The sequence below is a fragment of the Melozone crissalis genome, unplaced genomic scaffold (assembly GCF_028551555.1).
Source record: "Melozone crissalis strain CALT ecotype California unplaced genomic scaffold, PUWL_Pcris_2 ptg000005l_1, whole genome shotgun sequence".
Lineage (NCBI taxonomy): Eukaryota > Metazoa > Chordata > Aves > Passeriformes > Passerellidae > Melozone > Melozone crissalis.
In genome coordinates, this window is record NW_026535783.1 from 23,494,478 (window position 1) to 23,519,763 (window position 25,286).

The 25,286-nt window shown below is 38.8% G+C and overlaps 2 protein-coding genes across 5 annotated transcripts in view; both read left to right on the top strand.

The window, feature by feature from the left end:
* IFT74 (intraflagellar transport 74) overlaps nucleotides 1–10,192 on the top strand; it is a 44,573-nt gene extending 34,381 nt beyond the window's left edge. Inside the window, exon 20 of one of the 3 annotated variants that reach the window (XM_054289867.1) lies at nucleotides 10,132–10,192. In XM_054289867.1, coding sequence (XP_054145842.1) covers nucleotides 10,132–10,192 — 61 coding nt within the window. Of the gene's footprint in view, nucleotides 1–970; nucleotides 3,028–10,131 lie in introns of those variants that run through there. The other 2 variants (XM_054289849.1, XM_054289858.1) reach the window with 2 other exon arrangements.
* A 10-nt stretch (nucleotides 10,193–10,202) lies between these two features.
* TEK (TEK receptor tyrosine kinase) overlaps nucleotides 10,203–25,286 on the top strand; it is a 38,287-nt gene continuing 23,203 nt past the window's right edge. For both annotated transcript variants that reach the window (XM_054289828.1, XM_054289836.1), the window contains exons 1-2: nucleotides 10,203–10,281; nucleotides 22,258–22,569. In XM_054289828.1, coding sequence (XP_054145803.1) covers nucleotides 10,230–10,281; nucleotides 22,258–22,569 — 364 coding nt within the window. In that variant the 5' untranslated portion in view covers nucleotides 10,203–10,229. The remainder of the gene's footprint in view (nucleotides 10,282–22,257; nucleotides 22,570–25,286) is intronic.

Below are 25,286 nucleotides of genomic sequence, written 5' to 3' on the forward strand. Positions count from 1 at the left end.
TATAAGGACAGTGAATTCACTGCAATAAAATTACTTCTTCAAAATTATTTAAGAAACAAGTTGTTATTTAAAAAATCTGAAATCTCTAAGGTGCACAAAATCACTGTTACATGATTACAGTACAAATGTAATTGGTAAAGGTAACGTCAAAACTAGACTCCACCATCTAGTGTAGTGTGTTGAGCAATGAAAATGGCATGGGGATGTATTTCAGGCAATTCTGTGTTAGGCTAGCCATCACGGAAATAATACTGATGATGATGATAATTATTTAGTAATTAATGCACATACGTATAGCTATATGTACATGTATACATATAATGTTGTTTTCTGCAAATACCAAATATCCCATTTCTCAAATCTGCTACATGCTCTAATTCCTAGAAAAATATCTGAAAAAGTCTTGGCTAGTGTAATATAGTTTGGAGCCACCTCTTCTTTGAAGGAGGCTCTACAGGAATATTTTATTAAGCCAATACTCTTAAACACAGTTTTTCTCAACAGAAAAGACTTTAAAACCAAGAAAACAAGTTGATCAGGATATTAAAGTATCTCCTAACTTAGTATAAAACATTGACTATCCAACTGCAGACCCTTATACAAAGTTCTTAAATCTTGGGCTACTGGAGCGGGGCTGCTTTCTTGGACTGGGACTTCTGTGAGTTGGTTTGCAATGTAACAATAAGCAGAGTCCTTCCTGAGGAACTTATTGCCTACATATATATATATATATATATATGAACAAAAGTGCCTTAGGTATGTAATCGCTCCCTTTTTCTAAAGTGCTTGTCGTGAGATGGCAGCTAGTAAATAAGTGTAGATTATTATTATTATTAGCCCTGGTATGAGTTTTTTCCACTATTTTCATCCCTTGACAGTTTTCACAGAAGGAAATGTATGGTCTTGTCGTTCCCTTGTGATTATGCTCCTATTTATACTGGCAGTTTGTTTCCTTAATTCTTTTAATCAGTCATAGCAGCAAAAAGTCAGGAGAGTGACTACCAGCCAATAATGAAGAATTCAAGAAAGCTGGTCAAAGAATACAACAAAGCTCTCATAGAAGCTTTACAGAACACCAAGAACTGAACCCAGGCATTTCCTTCCTGCTCGAATGGACCAACAATGAGAGATGTGCAAAGGCCGTGTGGAAAGCTGGACTACTGAGATAATTTATTCACCACTAGGGTGGAAGATATTCTTAAAATTATTTTTCCAGGTTTTTAGAAGTTACAGGTTTTAATACTATCTCTCCTTTTGCACGGTTTAAAATTTTTAGAAATAAACATCTGAATTTTAGAAACAAAAAGGAAATACTGCCCAATGAGTTACTGAGGCCCATTGCTGAATTGCATCTCAAATGTGAAATTTTAGTCTGCTTTACACCCTGAATTTCTAATTGCCTTGTAGTCTTGCCCCTGTCAAACAGAACAGGACTGTTTGATGCGCTGTCATATGCATTATCTTAAATTAAGTGCATAATAAGATAAATGGTAACATCAACATACCATACCTATATATAGCAATTTATACCAAGTAAGGAAAGCATGTAATGATGACAAGCATCTTTTAAAGTCAAAATTGCTTCATAGTGTAAAATCTTACAATAAAACAAGTGCCAGCAAATTTTCATTTCCTAATGGAGACTTAACTTTCTTATTTTTTAAAATGTAATTATAAAGAGCAAACTCTGATAAAAGGTAGTGAAACATAGCTAAGATTGATTTTATGGGAAGCATTTTACTGCTGTAGTATTCACCAGTAAAGGAAATAGCAGAGAAACTTATTTGTATTTTGTGCAATGTGTTTTTCCCTCCAGTTTCAAGCAGCAGTGTCATATGAAAGCTCTGACAAAAATCCACAAGGAAGAGTTTCAACTTAGAATAAAAACAGGGCTTAAGTAGAAATTAACAATGTGCTTCATGCTACCAAAATTTCAGAGAACATTTAGATAAAAAAATTCCATTTATATATTTATCTCACATTCTACATGTAATGTATTTTATAAACTGCTTATTGATAATTTCTTTCACCTGGTATATTGTAAGCTAGTCCTGATCAAATAGAAATAGCACAGTTGATTATAGATAGAAATCTTAGCTGAACAGTAAGCTAGTAGTCTTATAGAAAGATACTACAAAAAAGTAGTGGGATCTGGATTTATAGCTATTCTGCTCTCTTAGAAAAGTTTTCCAGAAAAGAGGTGGACTATGTGCCTCACTTCATGAAACTGGAGTAGAGAAATTATTAGGAAATGTTCTGAGTCCATTAAAACAGTTCTGTATTTTTGTCACTAAATTTCCTCAAATCTATGATTTTCTTTTTGAATATTAGAAGATCTGTAAGCTAAAAATATTGAAGATTTTTGCAGAAAGCACTGTTTTTGCTAATTCAGCATACTGAGTAGTGTTGTTCTATATGTTTAGAATATTTAGAGATAATGGAACGGGATTTCTATAAACTAAGGGCTGTTATCTAGGGGAAATTCCCACTAAAGTCTCTTCCTTCCTGTCAGAGTTTCAGCTATTCCAGAGAAAGGCCATTATTTGCAGAGATAAAGTTGAAGTCTAATATTCTCACCAGTCGAACCATCAGCCAGAGAGATCATCTCCTGAATTCCACTTGTGCTAGAATAACATATTGCAATGTACAATGGAAAAAAGCTGCAGACTGAATAAACAGATTGCTTTGACTTTGCTTTCTCTCAGGGCAGGGAAAGGTTTTATTCCTTGGTAGGGATTCTGTAAGGTAGCATGGTAAAGCTTACAGGTTTTTGCTGCGTTCCCAGGAGATGCCTGTCATGAAATCCCTTTCTCCAGCATGCAGTTCTCTTCCTTGTTCTACTGAAGGATCTTCAGATAACCTGTTTCTGTGTAAGAATCTCATCACTCAGTCTTTCTCTTAATAATTCACCCGTATGCTCCTTGATAGCAGTCATAGTACCCATGGCTGAAAAGAACTGTATAGATCCAGAGGGGTAAGCTGTGTGGCAAGCGTTTCATCTCCCTCTGGAACATTATTAACTCACTCCTAGTAGTGAGCTGTGTAAATTGTACCCTTACATAGTTTTTCAAGTGAAAATAACTTTTCCTTTAACTCTTTATATATATATATATGTATGTATGTATGTATGTACACACACACACACACATATATATATTTTTTTATACAGTTTAATTACCAGACAATGTTTTTTCACTGAAGTTCCTGTGTGTACGTCAGGACATGAATTCAGTAACGCACGTCTCTCTACCCAGACAATCTTTTATTCATTTTATGCTATGACTTCAGACTGAGAGGACATGAATTAACTGTCAACATCTGCAGAGTGGCGATATTAAAATCCCTTCTGCTCACCTTTCTCAGCAGGGCTGAGTATCACCTCCCTCAGTCTGCCTGGCAATGCTCTTCCTAACTTGCCCCAGAGTACTGCTGGCCTGTTTGCTGTGCATTGTTGGCTATTGGTCAGCTTGGTGTACACCAGGAAGGGCCCCAAGGTGCTTCTCAGGAAAGGAGGTTTCCAGACACTCAGCCCTCAGTGTGCATGGGTGCCTGGATTGTTCCTTTGCAGGGACAGGACTGTGCATGCATCTGTGTGAAATTCCAGTGTGTGGAACTTCATGACATTCTCGGCTGCCCACTTCACCTGTTTAGATCCCTCTGACCAGCACTACACCCATATGGTGTATCAGCCACTCCTCCCAGCTTTGTGTCATCTGCAAGCTTCCTGAGGGTGATCTCTGACCCATCATCCTGGTCATTGGTGAAAAGTTAAACTATATTGCCCTCATATCCATGGTTGTTGTATTCCACTACTGGCTGGCCTCCAACTGGATTTCAGGCCACTGACCACACAGGGAGCCCCAAGCCTGCTTATGTAACCATACTTTGTCAGCTTATCTGTGAGGATTTAATGGAAAACTCTGGCAAACACCTTGCTTATGCTGAGGTAAACAACATACACACTTCTCTCCTTGTATGTTATTAGTTGCCTCATTGTGGATGGCTATCATGTCGGTTAAACATAATTTCTGCTTCATAGGTCGGTGCTTCTTGCTCATGATCAACTTTACATCCTTCATGTGTCTGGAGATTGTACCCCCCCTTAGCTGCTTCACAACTTTCTCAGGGATTGAGGTGAGGCTGACCAGTCTGTTATTGGACTGATCACTCTTCTTGCTCTCCTGAAGGGACACATTCTAGCTTTCAGTATTCAGAAGCCTCTCCCTTACCACCATAAAATAAAACAGGTACTCAGGAATGACCTTACAATGCCTTAAGTCAGCTATCTCTCTACACCTGTGGGTGCATCTCAACAAGCTCCATATACATGTATGCAGTTTGTTAAAAGTTCCCTTACCTAGTCCCCCTTCAGTAGGGTGCCACTGAGGCATTAGGATACCAGGTGTGACAATTACTGTCACTTCCACATCTCACTTCAATGGCATACTGTATGAAAAGAAGCATTTCCATTTCAAAGCCTTCAATCAAAGCATCTGTTGCTGCCATGTTATTTTTGCTTGAGAACGAGCACAGGAATTACTGCTGTTGTTCCCAGCTCATGATGGCATGACAGTACTCCAGCCTTGTTCCCATATATACAGGGATATCATCATATCTCCAAGCAAACTGTATTTTTCCTGCAAGCAAAGCTAATCCTCTTGTTGGTCTTCCTGTTTCATCTTGCCTTCATTACTTTTCATGGTGATTTTCAAAACCTTGTTTTTCTTTCAAAATAAGTTTATTTTTTAATTTCTCTTAGTGAGCTTAGAAGACAACAATGCAATATTCCTGTGAGCAATTCCAGACAGGCAGAACACTGAGAATTCTTTCTGCCTGACAACTTTAGTTAATGGCTCTAAGTGCTAGTATGTGCTGTTTCACAATTGTATGGATATGTTTCCAAGGTGAAGTGTTTGTAAATTCTTTCTGTACACTTCTATTTCCCTGCTGCAAGCATAAAACAAAAATACAAGGCATAAAGCAGGCCTAATGAAGAGGTGCAAGCCATTAGAATGTCTTAGTTTGAGGAGAAAGATTAGACTTCCTTTGTAACTGTTCTTAAAATATCTGCTTTGAGTGAGCTCGTTGGAAGTGTCTCTCATGGTGATAATGGGTGTGGTGGGTGTAGCAATTGGAGTGAAAACCCTTCAGATTCTGAAAGTCATCCTAAAATTGGAGCTCACTTGAACACCTGCATGATGTGAATAGCACCTGAACACCACATGATACATGTCTTGTGTGTGCAGAGCAAGGCTCTGAAATGCAGGTCAAGCATCCAGAAGGAACTGGATTCCTCCCAAACAAAATAGTTATAATCTTTGTGGTTTTGATTAAAGAGGAAGGAAGCCCTTAAGCAATCACTACTACAGAGATTATCTGAATTCAAATCCCAGCTTTGATCAATCATTTGTTGTGATTGACAGAATCTTGGAACAAAGGAAGAAACGTTTGTACCCTGACTTGTGCTCAACACTTAGAGGTCCTCCTTTAAGGAAGGAGGACTAACTGGACAATATGCCAAATGTGTGAAATAAGAGGAAATGCTCCACATTAAAAAAAAAAAAAAAAGAGAGAGAGAGAAAAAGAGCCAGAAATGTAAAATTATCCACTCTTGTTTCCTCTTGTAGAGCTAATTCCTTGAAAGCTATGTTCATTTAAAGTGACTGAACTTGATTCACTGAACACTGGTATCTCTGTATCAGCCTCAAGATTTCCGCTGTGCAGCAAAGGATGAGTAAGGTACAAGACCTCTGTCTCCAACATACAACTCAAGTTTGCCCACAAATACTTGTGATGTAAGAGGGGCTCAGCACTTCTTAAAATTAAGAAGAAAAATAAAATTGTGACTATAGTAGAAATTATCAGTTGCATCAGTGACTTTAACAGTTATGCATGAGAGACAAAATTCTAAATGAAGCCTTCAGATTTCCAAGATTTCTGTAAGATTTCTAATCCCAAATTTGGAAGAGGAGGCAGGTAGACAGCAAATTTATCACTAAGTTGTACTTGTTTAAAATCACCATTAAAAAGCACCATCAAATCATACTAACAGTGTGATAATAAGTCAGGGAAGATAGTAGGTCCTGCAAACAGGATATTAAGAATGAATTTCTGTAACCCTAATGGCTGAGAACACTACCCCTGAGATCCAGTTGACATGACCCATTTCCTGGTCCTTGAAAACAATAGTCCGGTCTTCAAAGATCACATGTTTTAAGAGGCTTATGAAATTAATCTTTATTTCTTCAGATGGAAAAAATATTAAATTTGCCTTGTTCATACCCTTTTACTTTAAGCAGCAGTAGTAGTATTTCTGTACATCATTTGGGGAGATTTAATATCAATATCTTAAAGATATTTGGATATACAACTGCTGCCATTAAACACAGATACACAGACTCATTTCTTAGAAAAGAAAACAAAAATACGGAGCAAAACAAGTGGATCATAGCTATGTTTACAACCCTGAATTGCCTTCTAAGTATGCATATGCAGGAGAAGCAGTAGAAAAAGCATAAAGAAACTGCACCTCCTCAGAATGAGGTGCAGCAAAAACCACTGTTACCTTCTCTACCTCATCTAAAGTTTCTCAAAGCTACCCATTTCAACAGCACCATTGCTCCATACTGTCCTATCCATGTTTGCATGGCATGTGCCCCAGAAACCTTTACCTCCCTGCATTTGCCTCTGCCACTGAAGTGGTAGGGCAGTGCTCATCCTGAGTGCTTGCACCAGCAGCTGCACGTATCCTCTGCCTGGCCTCCTGGCTGCTACCTCTCACTTCCAGGTGGTCCCAGATAGATGGCTTAGGGGCTATAGATGGCCTCAGTGGCACAGGACATGCTGCAGAGGAGAACATGATCTGTTTGGGAAATTAAGCTTAAACCCTATCATTTGTGAACCTTTGTTTCACATTAGCTGACTGTGATGAGTAATAATTCCTGAAGTTCCTTTACTGCCTCCTACTAACAAATTAACATCACATCAAGGCCAAATTAATGGCCTGGTTCCAAAAAATAGAATACAACCAGACACTGCAAGAGGATATGTGATTTCTGCTAACACATCTACCTGACTAAAAAGTATAGTGGCATTGTTTCTTTTTCCTCTTCACATATTTCCATGTGGTACAGCATGTATGAATGGGTTGTCCTTGAGACAACTATGCTGCTTATCTAAGGAGGAAAGCCTGGTGTCAGGAGTTCAGGCCACTTGACATATCATAAAATTAGCCTTCAGCAAAGAGATTTATGAAGAGCCATGTTTAATGCTAGGGTTCTATTTACATGTTGGAAGAAAATTTGTTTCCCTGCTGCAACTAATTTGAATTCATGCATGCCATTTTGTCGGGGGTTAAGATGTGAATATGTTTGAATCAACAGTTAACAACAAAAAAACCTGATGTTTTAGAAGGGAACACTTTTGAAATTTTTGGAGTCTTTCCAAGTACCTTTAGAAAATATGAGAGTGTGGCCTAAGGGGCCAAAATACAGCTACATACCTGACTGAGGATATAGCAAGGATGCTCATTGGACAGCCTGGTAGTCAACAGCCTGACATGGAATAAAAGTTAGAGTAACTCAGTACCATATTTTATTCCTTGTGCCATCCTTACTTTTAGCCCAGTTTGTTTTTCTGGCCATCTGGTTTTGCCAAAGGCTATTTAGAATCCTTCAGCTCATTAATAGTGAGTCCCAGCTGAGACTGTATCAGTATCCCTGTTAGCTAAGGACTCTCTCTTTGGTGGTGGGGACAGACAATCACCAATCAGAGGGTGATCAGATCATACAGTTTTTAATTCATGGGACAAAAATTTGATATCACCTACCTTAAAAATACTTATGTTCTAGTCTCATGAAATATAAGGATGAAAATAATAAAGGTAGACCTAGCACATATAGGTCTGACTTACTCTCACTCAACTTAATGTTGAGTGAGAGTAAGTCAGAATATTGAAATCCTTTAAATTCTGCAGTAGACAAAGTTTATCATGTGATTCATTTTGACTTCAGTGGGAGGAGTATTTAAACTGTGGCATTGAAAAGCTTTCCAAATAGAAACAGACCTAAGTGGAGTACATTATTGTTGGCTGAATTATAGATGGCATTCTTTATTTCTTTGAAAATGAAATTTTGTAATGAAACAGGAATACACAGTCCTGCTGATGCTGGTACCCTAAACAAATTCTGACTTGGGTAAGTATGTATCTCCTCTCTTCCGGCTTCAGCAGGCCTTCACAACCTTCTTGAATTTGTGGAATGCTGCATATTCAGCCTGTCCACTCTGTCCTGGAGATAAATAACCCCCTTGTATGGCAGATTAAATGATCAGTAATATAAGTTAGTTCGTCAGAAAGAATGAACAGCTCACCTGGCTCATTTTTCATACTGCAAAATCAGTATCAGGAGCATTGCTTTGTATCTAGGTGTATTTCAAATGGAGACATGACACATTTCTCCTCAGCAGGAAAGTGAGATTTAAGTGAAAACTTTAAAAACCGCTCTAAATTTAGAATAGCAATCTGAAGAACCACAGCCTTGACTGCAGTTGCTTAACTCCCCTCTCCTTCCTCCCTGCTCCCCATCCCTCAACAAATTAAAAGATATTAAAAACTAATTGAGGATTGGCCAACTTATAAAGAGGTTAAATGAATGACAAAACAGTTTTCCACAAGATAGGAAGTATGATAATACTTAGTATCTGCTAATACAGTAAGTATTCTGATATTGGAGGGATTGTTGCTTGCAGACTTATAAAAGATAAGGTCCAATTGGAAAGGGTTAATCACTGCTGCTTTACATCTAGGAGTCAAAAAAGAGTAGATGTTCTCCAAAAACTAAAATGGACAAAATATATATATATAGGGTTTTTTTAGTCTGAAACAAAACCACATGAATATCTTATATTCTACCTCCTTTAAGCATCAAAAAGGAATTTTAGTGATGCTTGTACCTCATACTGTGTTTTTGCCCGCAAAGAGTATTTTCAGTATAAATTTCTACTTGATTTGGCTTTCAGTTATATGGAGGGCCAGGAGACACACAGGTGAGGAACTCTGGGCTGTTGCCTTCCCATTTTCTGTGGATGTAACACTTCTCTCCACATGGCAATAGATCTTGGGTATGAAGGACTGCCTCTGTGAAATCTACATTACAAGCCAAAGCTAAAAGGAAATTAAATTAAAGTAGGATAAACCCATGCCCCTTTTTCCAAAATTAAGTTGAACATTCCTTTTTCTGTACTTCCATAAAAGTAATTCTGGCTGTTGGCATCTTGGCAGGATTACAGAACTTCCAAATATTATATTGCAATGGATCATGTTTAGTAAAGTGGTAAATAAGATTGCTCTTTATTTTCAGTTCAGTTTATATATTTGAGTGCTGCCTTTCCATTTATTTAAAATTTTTTTTCTGCTTTTCTTTGTATTTTTTCTTTGGGTTTTGTTATACCTCCCTGAGTGATATGGGCATTTTAATCCTACTGAAGTCATAATAACTCTGTGTGAGCTTTATTATTGCAACAAGTTTTCAGTCTGGTTCCAATTGTCAAATGTAAAGAAAAATTGTTTCCAATAAAACACATGAACTAAGGGAGTAGTTCACTGGATTGTGGATGGATTTGGTCTATACTGGATTCAGCTGGCTGCTTTGTTACTGTTTACTTCATATTTTCATTATTGTGTGCAGAAATGCATTGCAGCCAGCAGCTCACATGTGGATTAAATAAATAAGGGAAAACACAATAGCACCCTGAGAAGTTAGCAGACCTGGTCTCCAAGAAGGAGACACTAACACTTTCCACCTACTGTACCTAGGTGGAGGATGTTTTACTTGCCCTCTCCCGCCTACTGGAGGATGCCATCATTGTTCCTTTTCTGCTGACTATGAACAACAGCAGTCCCCTGCTTCTCCCGCAGCTCCAGATAATTGTTTTGATGTATTGCTGGATGGACGGGATTTGCACTGCCCTGCAGTCCTGCTGATACAAAAATGCCTTTAAGATCCTGCCTTTCCCATCCTAATCTACAAAGGAAACAGGAAAAAGGAACTTAAACTCCCTGTACTCAGACAGCAATGAGACTGTTCCAGCCTGCGCCAGTGCTCCGATTTCTTGCCTGTGACTTGTAAACAGCGTACCATGCAGGACAAGAATAACTGCTAAAGGGCTACCCCGGGGAAAGGATACTCCATGAGCAACTGTAAGAACTGGATGGATACATTTTGGAAAGCATGGACCCTCTAGCACACCTAGTTCTCTGTGGATTCAGCCTGTTGATTTCAGGTAAACTTTGTCTTTAATTGCTGTACTGGACCTGTCATACCTTTCTTTGTTTTTCACACAGTATACACCTACCCTGTCTACTCTTCACTCCAACGTCTACGTTTACTGATTTAAGTACTAATGTTTGTTTCAGTGATTCCACTTCTCTGTGCAGAGCTCTTACAGCCAGTGAGGGCAGGACTGGGGCCAAGCAACTGGGGGTGATTTAACTACATGTAGCATCCACTGCTGCCACTTTCGACTATTGAATTTGTTGACACATGTTGCAGCAGGGGTTTTTGTCCTGTCTAATGGCACAATTTTTTTCATACAGCTGATAACTTTAAAACCATTGGTGTCATTCCCTAAGAAATCTGTTCTAAATACAGATTAAATGTCAATTTCTTCTGTGACTGATTTTATGAACTAGCTGTACACTTGATGTGTGTAACTATTCCAGTATCTGATTTTAGACAATATTCCACAAGTGGAATTTAGATGGAAGTCAGTGAGCAAAAAGGGGAAAAATACAAGATCAATTAAAACCACTTCAAATATGTTTATATAGTATTATCAGGAAATGTCATTAGTTCAGCAAGTCAGAAGTTGCCATAAGAGATATCTGTAGAAAGGTATACAGAAATATACTGATTCAACTTTAGCTAACAGTAATTTCAGCAATTATGTTTGAGATACCTTGCTGAATCTATCACATGCAGAGCCCTGAGGACGACTGTCCTGCCATCAGATTCAGAGTTGCTCCACATTTGAGTATCACTTTAACAATCCTCCATTTGATTCTCTAGTCAGTTTCTTCTGTAAAAATATGTAAAAGAAAAATACAAGTCATATGATAACCTTAGACTCTTAACTCACCCCTGACCATTGTATTGAGATATATATAGATCCAGTCCATCTCACAGTGAAAATGTAATGTGCTGTAGAACTGGAAATTGTCCTGCAATGAAAACCAGAAATTAGGAAGAAAAGGCAGAAGTCCTCATTTCCATGCAACTTTCTTCATGATTGCTTTGCACAGATCTTCCTGATTAGCAGCATGCTAACAGCTGTTAACAATAAAATTGTGAGTTTGAGATGTTACTTTTGGCATCGATAAAAGGCTAGAGGTTAATGCAGACCAAAAAAAAAAAAGTTTTTAATCTGCTGAAATCATGTTTGGAAATATTCTTATCTAGCAATTGCTGTAATAGGATGCATATTGTTATTGCCAACTCCTCTTCCATGGCTTCAGTTTCTTGGTTGTTTAGCTGCACATGGATTCGACCTATTTAGTCCTCAGATCACTTCCAGCTTTATACTTTTTGAAAATATCTGGTGCTGTGAGCATTATGGATGGAGAAGAAAAGAAAGTCCAGTTATTCCAACCTTTTTCCTTGTCCCTCCTGTTTCTCTGCATGGTGTCATATACGTGTCTGACACAGACAGCAATGACGTTCATTAAGTCACAAGTGCAGGAGAAACAAGTCATTTGCAGACATTAAAATGTGGCGAGCACAGACAGCCCATTGCCGATGAGCTGCCAGTCACTGAATTTTCCACAGGGGCCGACCAGCGAGGTGTGTGCTGTAGTCACACCCATCTCAATAGATCTGTCAGCTTTCCCGCTTTTGTTTGAGAATGATATCATGTTTCCTGGGGCTAGCAGTGGAAGACAATGCGAGCCTGCTTTCCTCTAGATACTGCAGGCGGAGTTCAGGAAAGCAGGAATGACATTCCCTGAACAGGGGAGGGTCTACACTGAGCACAGACACTGAACTGCCTTAACCTTGTCCCTGGTGATTGTGGGCTTCTCTGGGTGTGTTGCTGGGTAGACACAAATTCCACTCCACCCTTTGCCAAGGTGAAAACCACTGACTTGGTTCCCATTAGGAGAAATGGACTTTGATTTTATGTCTTTTTATTTTTAATAGCAGTACTTTGTTAGCAGCTAGAGCTAATGATCCAGTTTGGAAGGTGGCATTCAAAGTATACACAAATGCTCACTTTTGCACTCTCTACATTCCACAGCAAATGTTCAATTAAACTGATAAGGAGTTGAATTTAATCCTGCTAGGATTCTTCAAACTAGATTGAGTATCACCACATGTTTTTTCTTTTGGTTGTTTATGTCCCTGACATTTTAGACTAGCAAAATTGTGCTGGCATCTATCCTGAAGTATGGATTCAAATGCCAACCTTGTGGCTAGGTTCAGTCTATTGAGTTCTGACCAAAGAAGAGCTGCAGATTTATTTATTTCTCTGAAGGAAAGGAATGAGTGTCACAACTTGCATTTTGCCTCAGAAATGCCTCTGGCATCCTCAGGTGTCCTCAGATTATCTAGAAATACACTTGCAGTTTCTCACAGTGAGCTAACTCTCAGAAATGTTCAAGTGTGAACTTTATTTTATTTATCCTTTATCAGTAAAGGATTGGTAAAAATCAGCCACAATTGCAATTAGCTTCAAGAACATTTCTTTGACTATTTCTATCAGGAAGCAAATATAATGTCAAACGTCTTCATTCTCCAAGACAGAATTTTCTGTGCTGCAATTTTTCTCTGCCAATAATCTTAGATCCAGTGGCTCTCTAAAAATACAGGAATTTTTTTTTTCTGATTTAGCTGTTGGACCCATATATGGTAAAAGACTCAAAAGATCATAATAGCTTTTTTAGAAAAAGGTAACAGTGGAGCAAACCAGTGTAATAGCATTCAATTGCTCTCTATCATCTATGCTGATGGCTTCTATGCATTTTCTTTGGGATCAGTAGGTGTTATGAAAATAATCTAAATTATCTGTATTATGTGACTTACTTTCATATTTGGAAAGTTGAACAGCTTTTAACACATCTTACCAGACACACAAGCGCCTTTATAATCCTGTAGGCTTTTCAAAATGACATGTCAAAATTTTTAGTTAGATTGGAAAGTTCTAACAATTTTGCTTCAAGACTTTTATTTCTCTTTTCAAGCTTAATTTAACCAAAAGAAAACCTTTATTAACTGGTGGCTAATCCATGCCTGTGAGAGTGAACAAGAATATCATTCTTCCCACAATTAAAGGGACTAGGCCTCTGTGAGCATCTTCAAATAGGCTGTTGTCAGATCAAAGTGGCAGCTGAACTTCAGAGTGTCGTGTGGCTGAATGCTGGAGTTTTGAAACTTCCTCAAAGAAATGGAGGAAAACCACTTCTGACCTTTAAATCTCAGGTATTTCATAACTGTAACTGTGAGGTTTTAATATCAGGTATTTGTCACATGACCAGACATTACACTGATGCGCAACCTTTCTGACACCTAAATTATCCAACCAGTAATGTGAATTGGAGGAATTTTAAACAAATTTATCTTTTGTGCCTGAAGTGTGTTTGATTGTGAGACATAGAAATTGCATCTGCCTGCCATATTGCGCCTGGTTCACACCTACAGAGATGCAGAGTAGCTCTCAGGAAGCTTGTGTTCCCAAAAGTAGCTGGGAGTGGTCAGGAGTGAAAAGGCATTGCATCAGGACCAAAGGAATCAGCAGTGAAAGGGTGAAATGAAGCCACAATACATTTGTAAATGTTACCATATGCTATTGTTTTAGATACAATATTCATATATAGATACATGAACACACATCTACTGTATGGTTTTTATATTTAGTCATAATTAAGATGGGTTGATTACTTTTTTGCTGAATTTTCATTTAAGGGAAAACTGAAGCTGTAATATTTTTGCACCCATTGTCTGATACCCACAAGATTTTTATCTGGAAGGTTTTACTGTACAAGAGGGAGAATAGAAGTCATAGATACTGACTGTCACTGAACAGCTGTCTCTAGGGCAGGGAGATGCAGTTGGTCCTTCATGTGCTCAGTGAGAATTACCTGGGCTGGAAACTGACTCTGTATCAGTCACATACACAAGCATGCTTGACCTACATCCATCTCTTAAACAAACAAAAAACTCTGTTCAGCTCTCTTGGAAGACCAAGAAGTCATAGAGGTATGGAGGGTGTTGCTTAGGGACAGCAGCAATGAACCAAAATTGGATGCACCTACACTTGTGAGAAACTGATTTAGTTTCCTGACAAGGTCCCTCTGTAAGATCTATCTGGGAGTGGAGGGATGAAAATCTTAGAGAATCTGCAGTAAAGAACTGCCCTTCAAAGATAGTCTCTATCCTGCACTGGGTAGGTTATATTTAGGATGCTGTTCCACTGTAGTTTCAGTGGAGCCACGCAGCGAAGAATAACCCATGTCTAAAAGAGAGAATTTCCTATAAAGAGTTTAAAATGGTGAATGTTTATATTACAGATTTGATAACTGTTCTCCAACTGTTAAACAAGGGTCATATCTTAAAGAAGTTAAAAATATATAAAAATACATTTTGTAATTCATCACTTGGAACCTTAACCCCTTTACAATATAAAGATATTAGGCATTTGCTATGTTCTGAAAGGATTTTTGAAAGATACATTAACAAATGACATTTCTCTTTTCAGAAATGCAAACTTTTTACTTCAAGGCTGGTATTTTTTTCTTGCCTGCTATTTATTTTTTTGTGCTGTCAGCATGACTAATGAAGTGGTTTAGTTAATTTCTCCTTTGGAGTATAACAAGCCTTCCTTGACAATGCAATTCCAACTGCACTTCTAATTGTGCTGATGATTTTCCCTTGTGTTATTTCCTGGCTGTTCATCGCAGACAAGCCACTGCTCAGGGGCCTTGGCCTCCTTAGTCACAGAATGTGCTTAGCACCAGAAACACCTCCCAGCTACCTCAGTCTGAAACATCAGTAAGTGGCAAAGCAAGGGTGCCCTTCTGTACAGGCAAGAGCGCATTAGAATGCGTTCTCCCAGCAGTCAGTGCTCACAGTCAGCCAATCTTATGCTTATTGTATGCACTGGTTAATTGTTTACCAGTGTTATTTTACCTACTTCAGCTTGGCACATTTGCAGTACAATATGAGCTTCATAATGCAACTGACAAGGGCCAGCCTTGTTAGGGACGTATTTATTTTGATGTGCACATGCAGTCTTGATGATATGATACCCATATTTTGCTGGCTGCAAATCCAACCATACGCACCTGAGCTACAAGCCTGTCCTACTGGAGCTTTCCCACATTCTTCAGCCTCTTTCAACATTTTCAGCATTACCTGGCATACTGTAAGCTAGTTATTCAAATAAGCATTGGTGCTGCTATGTTGTTTCCCATTTTACTCACTTGTGGTCAACCAGGCCTAAGGAGAAATCATGACAAACCATGTTTTGGTTTCTTTCTTGTGTTTTGGTTACACACACACACACACACACACACACATTTTGGCATTTCGGCACAGCTTCTCCCCTGGAAACCCCAACAAAGCTGCAGCACTGTTTCTCTTCCGGCTTTTTCTTTTTAAAATATTGTTTTGACAGGTTGTGAAACAGCAGACATGCAGAGAAAACAAGAGGGCAGTGGTATTTCCTTAAGCTGCACCAGAGGTACCCAAAGGCAGATGAGCAGATACCGAGATAGGCAGCCCTCATAGCTTTGAAACTTTTTGTTTTTCACACATGTGCTCTGATCTTCCTACTACTGCACAGTGCCAGCCTGTCAGTAATTTCTCCTCTCTTATTAGTTTCATAATACCTTCCCCCCACAAATAGTGCCCTATTTCTAAGGGCAAGTGGTCTTGGTATTGAAATGGCAAAGCATCCCACAGCTGCACAGTAGCATAATGTAAAATACAACAAGAAGATTCTTTACATAAACAACAAAAAAGGTTTTGTTGGGACACCTGGTTGTTAGCTCATTTATCAGATGTTTTCCAGGAGCATTTCTGTCATTTTTTCACCCCTATTGTTACAGTTCTATGGTAGAGAATCTTACTCTCTTTGGACAATAATAACTTCAACCTTGTTTTCCTGTGGAGGAATGAGCTGTCAGAAGAGAATCTGACTCACTGGGAGAAATTACCTGAGCCACTGCTATCTTTGCATTCCAGATAGCAGGACGCTTAAAGATCACTGAGCCCATAAAATGAATACATGCCTTCAAAGCCCATCAGATTATTTTCTTTTTTGAGAACAAACCAAAAATATTATAAGTGTTGAGAGCCCAGGAAAAAACATCCAAAATTTCCAGATTCTGGTTTGGTGTATGTTCTACTCTTCCTATGAAAAATATGCCCAAACAGTTAATGTTTTGGGTTAGTTTCTGATCAGCTTTAATATTAAGTAAGGAGTACTTATTTTTTTCATTTTGGAGGAGGAGACATGTTGACAGTCTCTATTTTATTTATTTCTTCATATTTAATTTTCATTATTTCCAGCCTGATTGTCTTCCACATTGTCTAGTTAATTAATTTTTTAAAAATCATTGTTTATTCAGTACTTCCCCAAGAATTAATCAAATGCTATACTTCCTCAGTAAAATTGCTTGTATGGTCACCATTCGTATTTCTAAATAGATTAATTTAATTCTTTTAATCTGATACATTGTTTTACACCAAAAAAAATAAGACTGGAGAGGGTACAGCTGAAGTTATAGCTACAAAGCAGGACACAATAAGAAATACTGAGGTTTAGGCTATTTAGCAAGTTGGGTTTGTTCAAAATAAAAACCTTATTATTTCAAGCAGATGGAGTGTTCATTGTTATATTTTAAGAAACTTTCAGGAAGAAGGATTGATGACTTAAAAATTTTCACCAGTGTCTAAATTATTTTTAAATCCTGCAGTGAGTGTCATAGGCAACTGATTGTTTCACTTTCAGCATAACACCAAAACTAAGCTCAGATTCTACTTTTCCCCTGCCAATATAGTAGCTATGTGTTTTATATTCCTGTCCCCAGATGCCTAATAGCAGGAATCATTAGTGTTCCAAGTAATAACAGTGAAAAAAAAAAAAAAAAACCAACACAGAACTACATAAGCATTCCATATTACATCTATTCTCTGCTTCACCTGGTGAAAAATGGAGTAGAATTTACTGGAAATGGAATTTTCTGCCCTTTCATCTTCTCTTAAATAACTAGTATTTTAAAAGTATTAATCTTTCTGCTTACCTCTACAACAGATCTTCACCTTGATCTGTTACACTCCAAATACCAGGAGGAAGACTTCCTCCTTATAGTAATTTCGAGCAATCAGTTATAACGTTATAAAGTTATAAAGTTATAAAGTTCTACAAATATAAGGAAATAAATATATCTTTAGGTGTGTAATGTCTAAACAATTTCTTTGCTTCTGTTACCAATCATTATTAAAAACTAAAGCCTTCCTCAGATCTTTGAATTCTCAATACCCTTTGCAAATACAACTTCTATCCATATTATATGAACTTTGAAGGACAGTGAGGTGTGGTTACCGTGTGGTACCCTGTGATGGAGCTCACAACTCTGGCTGCTTGTTGTGGAAGAGGAGCATAAGCCATTGTGTTGAACATTTTTTCCAAATAACAGACAACTTTGCAAAGGCCTCACACTAGATAGGAGGGGCCTAGAATTTTCCCATGTTTTCCTGGAGACAAGACAAGGGTTAACAGTGGAAGTATATGGGCAGGGACTGTCAGAGGAAAGGACAAATCAAGACTTTTATTGGTTTGTTAACTTTGTTGAACTAAGAGTTGCTGTATGTACTCATCTGTATGAGATGCAAGTTAGAATTAAGAAGGAAGTATTTTACAGAAAGAGTAGTCAGATACTGGAATCATCTACCCAGTGAGGTGGTGGAGTCATCATCCCTCGAGGAGTTCAAAAAAAGACTGGATGTGGCACTTGCTGCCATGATCTAGTTGAATAGTCAGAACATGGGTTGGACTTGATGATCTTATAGGTCTCTTCCAGCCTTGAACTTCTGTGATTCTGTGATTCTGTGATCTATGGCATCAAACTATCTCAGCTCAAGATTGCCACATTTATCCATGAACCCTAGTATTTAGCACCAATAATGATCTAGAGCAGTGATATTTTAATCTTTATCAAGGACTTGCTTGCTCTTTGAGTAGAACTATGTCTGGGATGTGTTCTAGGGAATTTCTGAGAACTATTTTTTTCAGCTGATCCTAGCTGAGTTTTGCTGGTGCAATGCAGCACAGAAAATATGATGACTGTGCCTGTATGAATGGCATTTTGGTAGGGAATAAAAACACACAGGGCCTACAGACACAGCATGACAAATTTATTCTCTGTTTAGCACAATTTCCCCAGATCAATATCATAGAATCAAAAAATAATTTGAGCTGAAGGGACCTTTTTAGGGTCATCTAGTTCCAATCTCACCCCTATGGACAGGGACACCTTCATTTAGACCAGGCTGCTCCATCCAGCCTGGCTTTGAACACTTCCAGGGATGAGGCATCAACAGTTTCTCTGGGTAACCTGTTCTAGAGGTTCACCTCCCTCATTGTGAAAAATTCCTTCCTTATATCTAATCTAAATTGACCCTCCTGTTGTTTCAAGTCATTACCCCTTATTCTGTCACTACATGCCCTTGACAAAAGTCCCTCTCCAACTTTCTTGTAGCCCCTGTAGGAAGTGGAAGGTGCTGTAAGGTCTCCCTGGAGTCATCTCTTCCCATGCTGAACAATCCCAACTCTCAGTCTTTCCTCATTGGAGAGGTGCTCCAGCATCTCTCCAATCACCTAGATAGCCTCTCATGGACCTGCTTCTACAGGTCGATGTCCTTCCTGTGTCGGGACCCCAGAGCTGGATGGAGGGTTCCCCTCTCACCAGACCAGAGGGGCAGAATCCCCTCCCTTGCCCTGCTGGCTGCGCTGCTTTGGATGCAGCACAGGATACAACTGGCTCTCTGGGCAGCAGAAATGTGTACTAGAAAAGCTGTCAAAGACACAGCTATCACCCAGCAAGAGAGAGGACAATCCTGTAATTTGGAGTGGGCCAAGAGGAACTGTAAGGGTTTCCCTCCGTTTATTTTGCTGTCTGGGCTACAGTCAGTGAGCTTGTTATTTAAACCTCTATAGAGGATGCCATTTTCACTGTGCTGGAAAGACTCAAAGCACTGCAGCACAGTGAGTGATGTGTCATAAATACTTGGCAATGGGTCTTCTTTGCATGGTGTTTCCCATTTACAGCATTGGCCTTCTGCAAGCTCTTTCTCTTCTCAAAATCCATTTGCACACACAGCAAATTGCCTTCCTGATAAGGGCTGCTTTTCAAGAACCAGGGCAGGAGTGAAAGGACTTTTTCAAGGCAGCACAAGGATTGTCCCTGCTGCTGAGATAGCTGCTTCCTCTCTCTATTTTTTGTGATTTTCTCAAAGCTAAATTCTGTTGCCTTATTTGGTTCTTACATACTCAAAACCTTCATTAGCATCTAGGACATGATTGACCTAAATTTTGCCAGACTAGAAAAGTTCCTTTCTAGCAAGAGCAGTTTTTTTATTTGAAATTGCATTCTCATAAAGAGATGCTGCATGAATCCCCACCCAGTGGAGTCAAAGAAAATATTGCTATCACCTCCAAGGCCTTATATTGATAAAATGCCTTATTTTTCTTTTTCAAATTATATCTCAATCATAGTTTTTCTTAGTGCAAAACTTTCACTATTTATATTTCTGCTTGCAATATATTCCAGCTATGAAACCTTAGCTTCAAAGTCATGTTTGACATATAATTCTATACTTACACATAGATATAAAATCCTTTTAGAGGCAAAAAATTCTTATGTTTCTCTGGGAAGAAACTCCATCTGTGTTACATCTGCCTCATTGAGGTGTATGGGCTACCCTGCAGTGTTTAATATGACAAACAGCCACCTATCTTTAGACAGTGAATCAGAACACTATCCATTCACTGGTGGATAGATTTTGATTCACCTAGAATACTCTCAAATTTAAAAAAACAGTATGTCTACTTGTTCTACACCTTTATTGCATGAATTTACTACAAGGAAAATACTATGCAGCAAATACCCCAGTTTTGGTAGAATGTTGCTTTGCATATGGATCAAAGGCAGCATGAAAGCTGGTCCTCAAAATTCAGGCTTCTCCTACTGCTTTTTCTCATTGTATCAAAAGGCTGAGATTCAGGGGAGGAAAGACGTGTTATTTTCACCTTTCAATCTTTGGTGGAAGTCAGAGGAATGCAGAAATACTAGGGAAAATGGAACTGGAGTCCTGTATGACCAGCTGTCCTCTGCAGGACACCAGCCCTTGGGCTCACACATTTGTATTGGAAAGGCAGCTGTAGCTCTGTGCCCTGTGGATGCCAGGCAGAAAAATATTTCACTTCTGCTTTCTAACACTGGGCCTGACCTCAGTGCAGAAAGTCATGTCAAGTCACAGAATTTGAATCCAGATTTGATTCTGAGTTTCGCAAAAGTTTGCAGAAACCAGGATCTTGCAGTTTGTGATTTTAAGAATATCTCTACCTGGCATGTGAGCTTTGCTTGATCTAAACTGAAGCTTCTCTCAGTGCTGGTGATTGTTGAGCTATATTGGCCTTTGGCTGATGCATCAGATCCACAGTAAAAGCACACTGTGTTTCTCAAACACAGAAATGTTTCTCATACAAAACTAAGGGCCTTGAGACAAATGTCCCATAAAATGAATGTGTGAATTGGCCTCATTTCTATCACATACCTATTTAACTTTGTTCAAAGGATTCACGTTTGCAATGTGCAGCAGGATGAACTGACTTTACTGACCTGCACGTTTATGCAATATTTGCTTTAATGTTGGTCGCAACGTTTCCAGAAGGTTTCATTTCTCCATTATGTAACTGCAAATTATCTGGGCTGGCACATGAAAGGGTGGAGGCTGTGGAAGACTGGTTGGGTGTGGTGAGTGTCAATGGGCTGTCAAGATACTTCAGTCCCCAGAGTGGTTGCTTGCATTGAAAGCAGAGGAGGACCTCCTCCCTTGGCCCAGAGCACTGCACAGACACACGCAAAGACTGCAGTCAGCACTGCGACCTTTTGACCTTCCTTATCTAAGACTATACCCCTTCCTTCCCATCAGAGAACATTTGCAAGCTGACCGGCACTAAATATTAGGTCTCTCTATGTAAATACAAAATATACTTGTATCAAAATCAGGAAAATAGATGTGATGAATAAAAGAAATCAATTATTCTTCCTGTTTCAGCTGGAAAAAATGTTAGTATTTCCCTTCTCCTTACCCTGAACTTAAAAAATAAAGGGAAACGCCTATTATTTGCCAATTATTCATTATAGGAGAGCTGAATTTCCCTCCAACTATGCACATTTGAACAGCTAAAACTGTGACACTCTGCTAGAAGATATTTTAATTAGGCTTGCATCTCTCATTTTCAAAGAAACTTTCACCTCTGTGTATTTCTGGCAGTCCTATTGATCAAAAGAAGCAATTTTGAGTGATTTAAACCTGACCTCATTTAACTAGCGATGCCAACTTGCTCTTTGTTTTTGCATAAGTCGCTTTGTGCCATGGGCCTTGTCAGTGTCTGTTAGGGCTTCAAATATTTAACGTGATTGACTGTGAAATCATTAGTCCAAATTCATAAAACAGCTGCAAAAAAATACTGCAAGTGTTCAAAGTACTACCATCTCCTATAACTGATGTCATACCTGCTTTACATCAGTTCATGTGTACTAAATCCATGTAAGGGAGATTGAAGAAACACTATTAAACTGACAATCTTATCATCCACCAATTCTGTTGCCAGAAAAGCACCATACTTGAGGCATTTATGTGCATGTCTAACTATACACGGATCAATCTGCTTTGGTAATCTATGGTTTTCCTTGGCCTTCTACAACACCTCTTGAAAGAAATTCAATGTGTTTGCAAGACGCACTGCCTTTTCTAAGAAGAGCAAATTCCATCTGTTTGTGTCATAAAAAATTAATCCTCAAGTCATTGAAACAGAATACTTAATCTGTGTTCATCCAATTTTGCACGAAAGTTGTGCACGGCAACATCCAGAGAAGCCCTGAGCACTGGGTGACACAGCTTACCTGGTGATTTGATTGGCCACATCAAATTCTGCAGTAAAATATTTTTCCATTTGATGTGTTTTGGTTTTTTTTAGGTAAAGTAGGAGCGGCACTGGACCTCATACTGATCAATTCCTTCCCTCTGGTGGGCAACACTGAGACATCACTTACATGTGTCACTTCCAAATGGCGTTCCCGTGAGTCTATCACGATAGGCCGGGACCAGGAGGATGTAGCAAACCAGCACCGGGAGCCACTGGAAGTTAATGAAGATTCCAAGAGAGCAGCAGCCAAAACAGTGGTGTGGAAGAGGGAACAGGCCAGTGAAACTATTGGAGCATATTACTGTGAAGGGAAACTCAAGGATGAGGTGACAAGGATACATACCATGAAGATGCCACTGGGAGGTACAGTATAGTGGTCAGATCTGAACTTGCCATGGCACTGCTTGCAGACTGGCAGCTGCCCCTGGCTGACACAAGTGGGCACAAACAGGGTCCCAGACCAGGCAAGGCAGTCCTGAGTCAATAAAAATGGACTTGGTTCAGGGCCTTTTTTTTTTTTTCTGCAGTGCAGAGAAACTGGTTGGTACTAGGTGCTAGTCATTTCCTTGTGGAAGTTAGTCAGACATCTCTAAGTGTTCTGCCTGCATCTGGCTACTGCCAGGAGCACGAAGTCAGCAGTTAAAGCGGCCTCACTGACCCCATGGAATAATATATGTGGCAACTCCTCTACTGGGTTTCTTGCATGCCAGATGCTTGATTTCAAACAGGCTTCTATTTTTAAAGTTTGACAGGTCTGAGATGTAGATAGCTAAGCATCACTTTTACATCTGTTTTAAGTAAATGGGCAACCTGACCCCAGAAAGTAATTGCCTTGCCTAAGGTTTAGTACAGATCAGCAACACTGGATCTTCATTGTCTGTGTCCGTGTGGGGGAAAAAAAAAGAGGCATCCCTCTCAGCACTGGAAAGGAAGCCCAGAGAAGTTTTCCACAGTCTGAGAAAGTAATTCACAAAAATCCAGTACAGATTTCACTGTTCATTTGATTGTTCATTTGATTTTGGTTTTAGGCTATGCACAATAGTAAAAGCAAATGTGCAGGGATATGGTGGGACACGAAGGTGAGATTTCTAAGGTCCATTACATTGTATTTACATATGTTCAAAATTTCTCTTGTTTCTGGACATCATTAGACTTCTGGGACAATTTCCAAAGCAGAGGTCACCATCAACTGCAGAAAGGCACAAAAAATTTTGAGTAATTTTCTGCAGCAAATCACATTTTCAAAACTTAAGATAATTTAAGATAGATTTTAATGTACTGTAATGTTTTGTGCCTTGGCAACTGGTCTGTAAGGATGTTTGACAATTTCGATCTTTACTCATAAGATTTTAGTAAGAGCAATTTTTGTTGTGGGTATCTCCTGAAATTACATAACAAATTTATAAAAGAAGATTTTTTCATTTGTAAGAGCTGCAGCTAGTGTCCATTATTATTTCTTTGAACACAAGTAGATTGGAAGCAAGCTAAGTAGGAGATATACATTTTCCTTTGGTTTATGTTTTCTCTGACCAAATGTGGTCTTTGAAGGGCTGGATTGGTGACCAAGAAAGATCTGCAGATGCAGACTGACAACTCCATTGTTTCAAAGGAGGGTGCAGTGAGGAGCAGATAAGATAATAGTCCATGGAATGTCACTGTGACCCTGCCTGTGGCAGTCTGCCAGCAAGCTGAGCACATTTCTAGCTGTTGTAGAGCAACATGCATGGGAGGAAGAATGTCTTCTGAATCGATCAGCTCTTCCCATTTGGCATCTGTGGGCCTAGGAGCAGAGAACTTTAAGTAATCAAATTATGAAGTCTTCTTATGTGACAGATGTTGTTCTAAACAGAAGTAGCATTCACACCAGTAGTTGGTAGGTTTCTTGGATTAATTTCTAAGTTTGAGTACCTTTCTCAGATTTTCTCTGAAAAAGTTTTCGCTAACAAATTTCAAACTAGCAAATCTTCAGTGAAAGTATTTAATTTAATCAAATTAGATGGGTGAGAGAGGTACATCAGAAATTCTCATAGCTATTAAAGTGCACAGAAAGTGGAGAAAGATGTTGAGGAAAGATTGTGGGGTTTGGCAAAACATATGTGTCTGGAAAACAGACCTTTTTCCACTTAACTGTTGCTAACTTCCTAATTTTTAAAGGCAGAATATGTTTTTCAACAGCAAAAATTGAGTTCAAAATGTGCAGTTTTCCATTGGAGACACCAAAGTCAAAGGAAGAAGCAACACTTCTGGAAACCCAGCCACTGTTTTGCATCCTTCTGGCAAGAAGCTGGTGAAACACTCACTAAGCATTAATCATTTTGGTAGCCCTACTGACTCAGTGGGAACTGCCATCTCCCTGATTGTATACCTATTATCAAATATGAACATATAGTGAAGAATTTTGCTGTGTAATATGGAAACAGGTCCATTTTCTTGATTTGTTTTACCACCTGCTATTCTGAAAGTAACAAGTCCATTCTCCTGAATTTTTTATACTGAAACATTGTAGTTGCAAATGTAATATTCATACATGCAATGAGAGGGAACACTTTACGCTTTATCTTCTTATGGAGAGTGGTCCTTATTCTGTATAAGTACACATCTCTAGAATAAAACACCACAGAGTATTCTCCTTCTAGTCAAATACAATTGATTCAATTTCTCTACACAATAAATGTTTATTTTAATATATCTGATTGAGTTTTCCCCACAGAAACTCGACCACAGAGCTGTCAAAGGGACAATAATGGAAATGGTATTATGGCATTTGTCCTGCAGCTCAGTTCGTTATGTCTCTATAAGGAATTGGCACACTTGAGATGTGAAATTATGTAATACAAGTCACAATCTAAAATTACGTTGGAGCTGAGCCCAACAGGGAGTGTGCATTCCTTTCCATTGCAACAATACCCTGTAGGGTTTAGCCTAACATGCAAAGAAAAGTAGATGGAATAAAAAAGTTCAATATCTTGTTAAGACAATTAGCATTGTCTCACTAAATTTGGTCCAAAAAGGACTGCAACTAAACCCCTTAGGATCATTTGTAGTTAACAATGTATTTTTTGCAAAAGCTGTAGAATTAT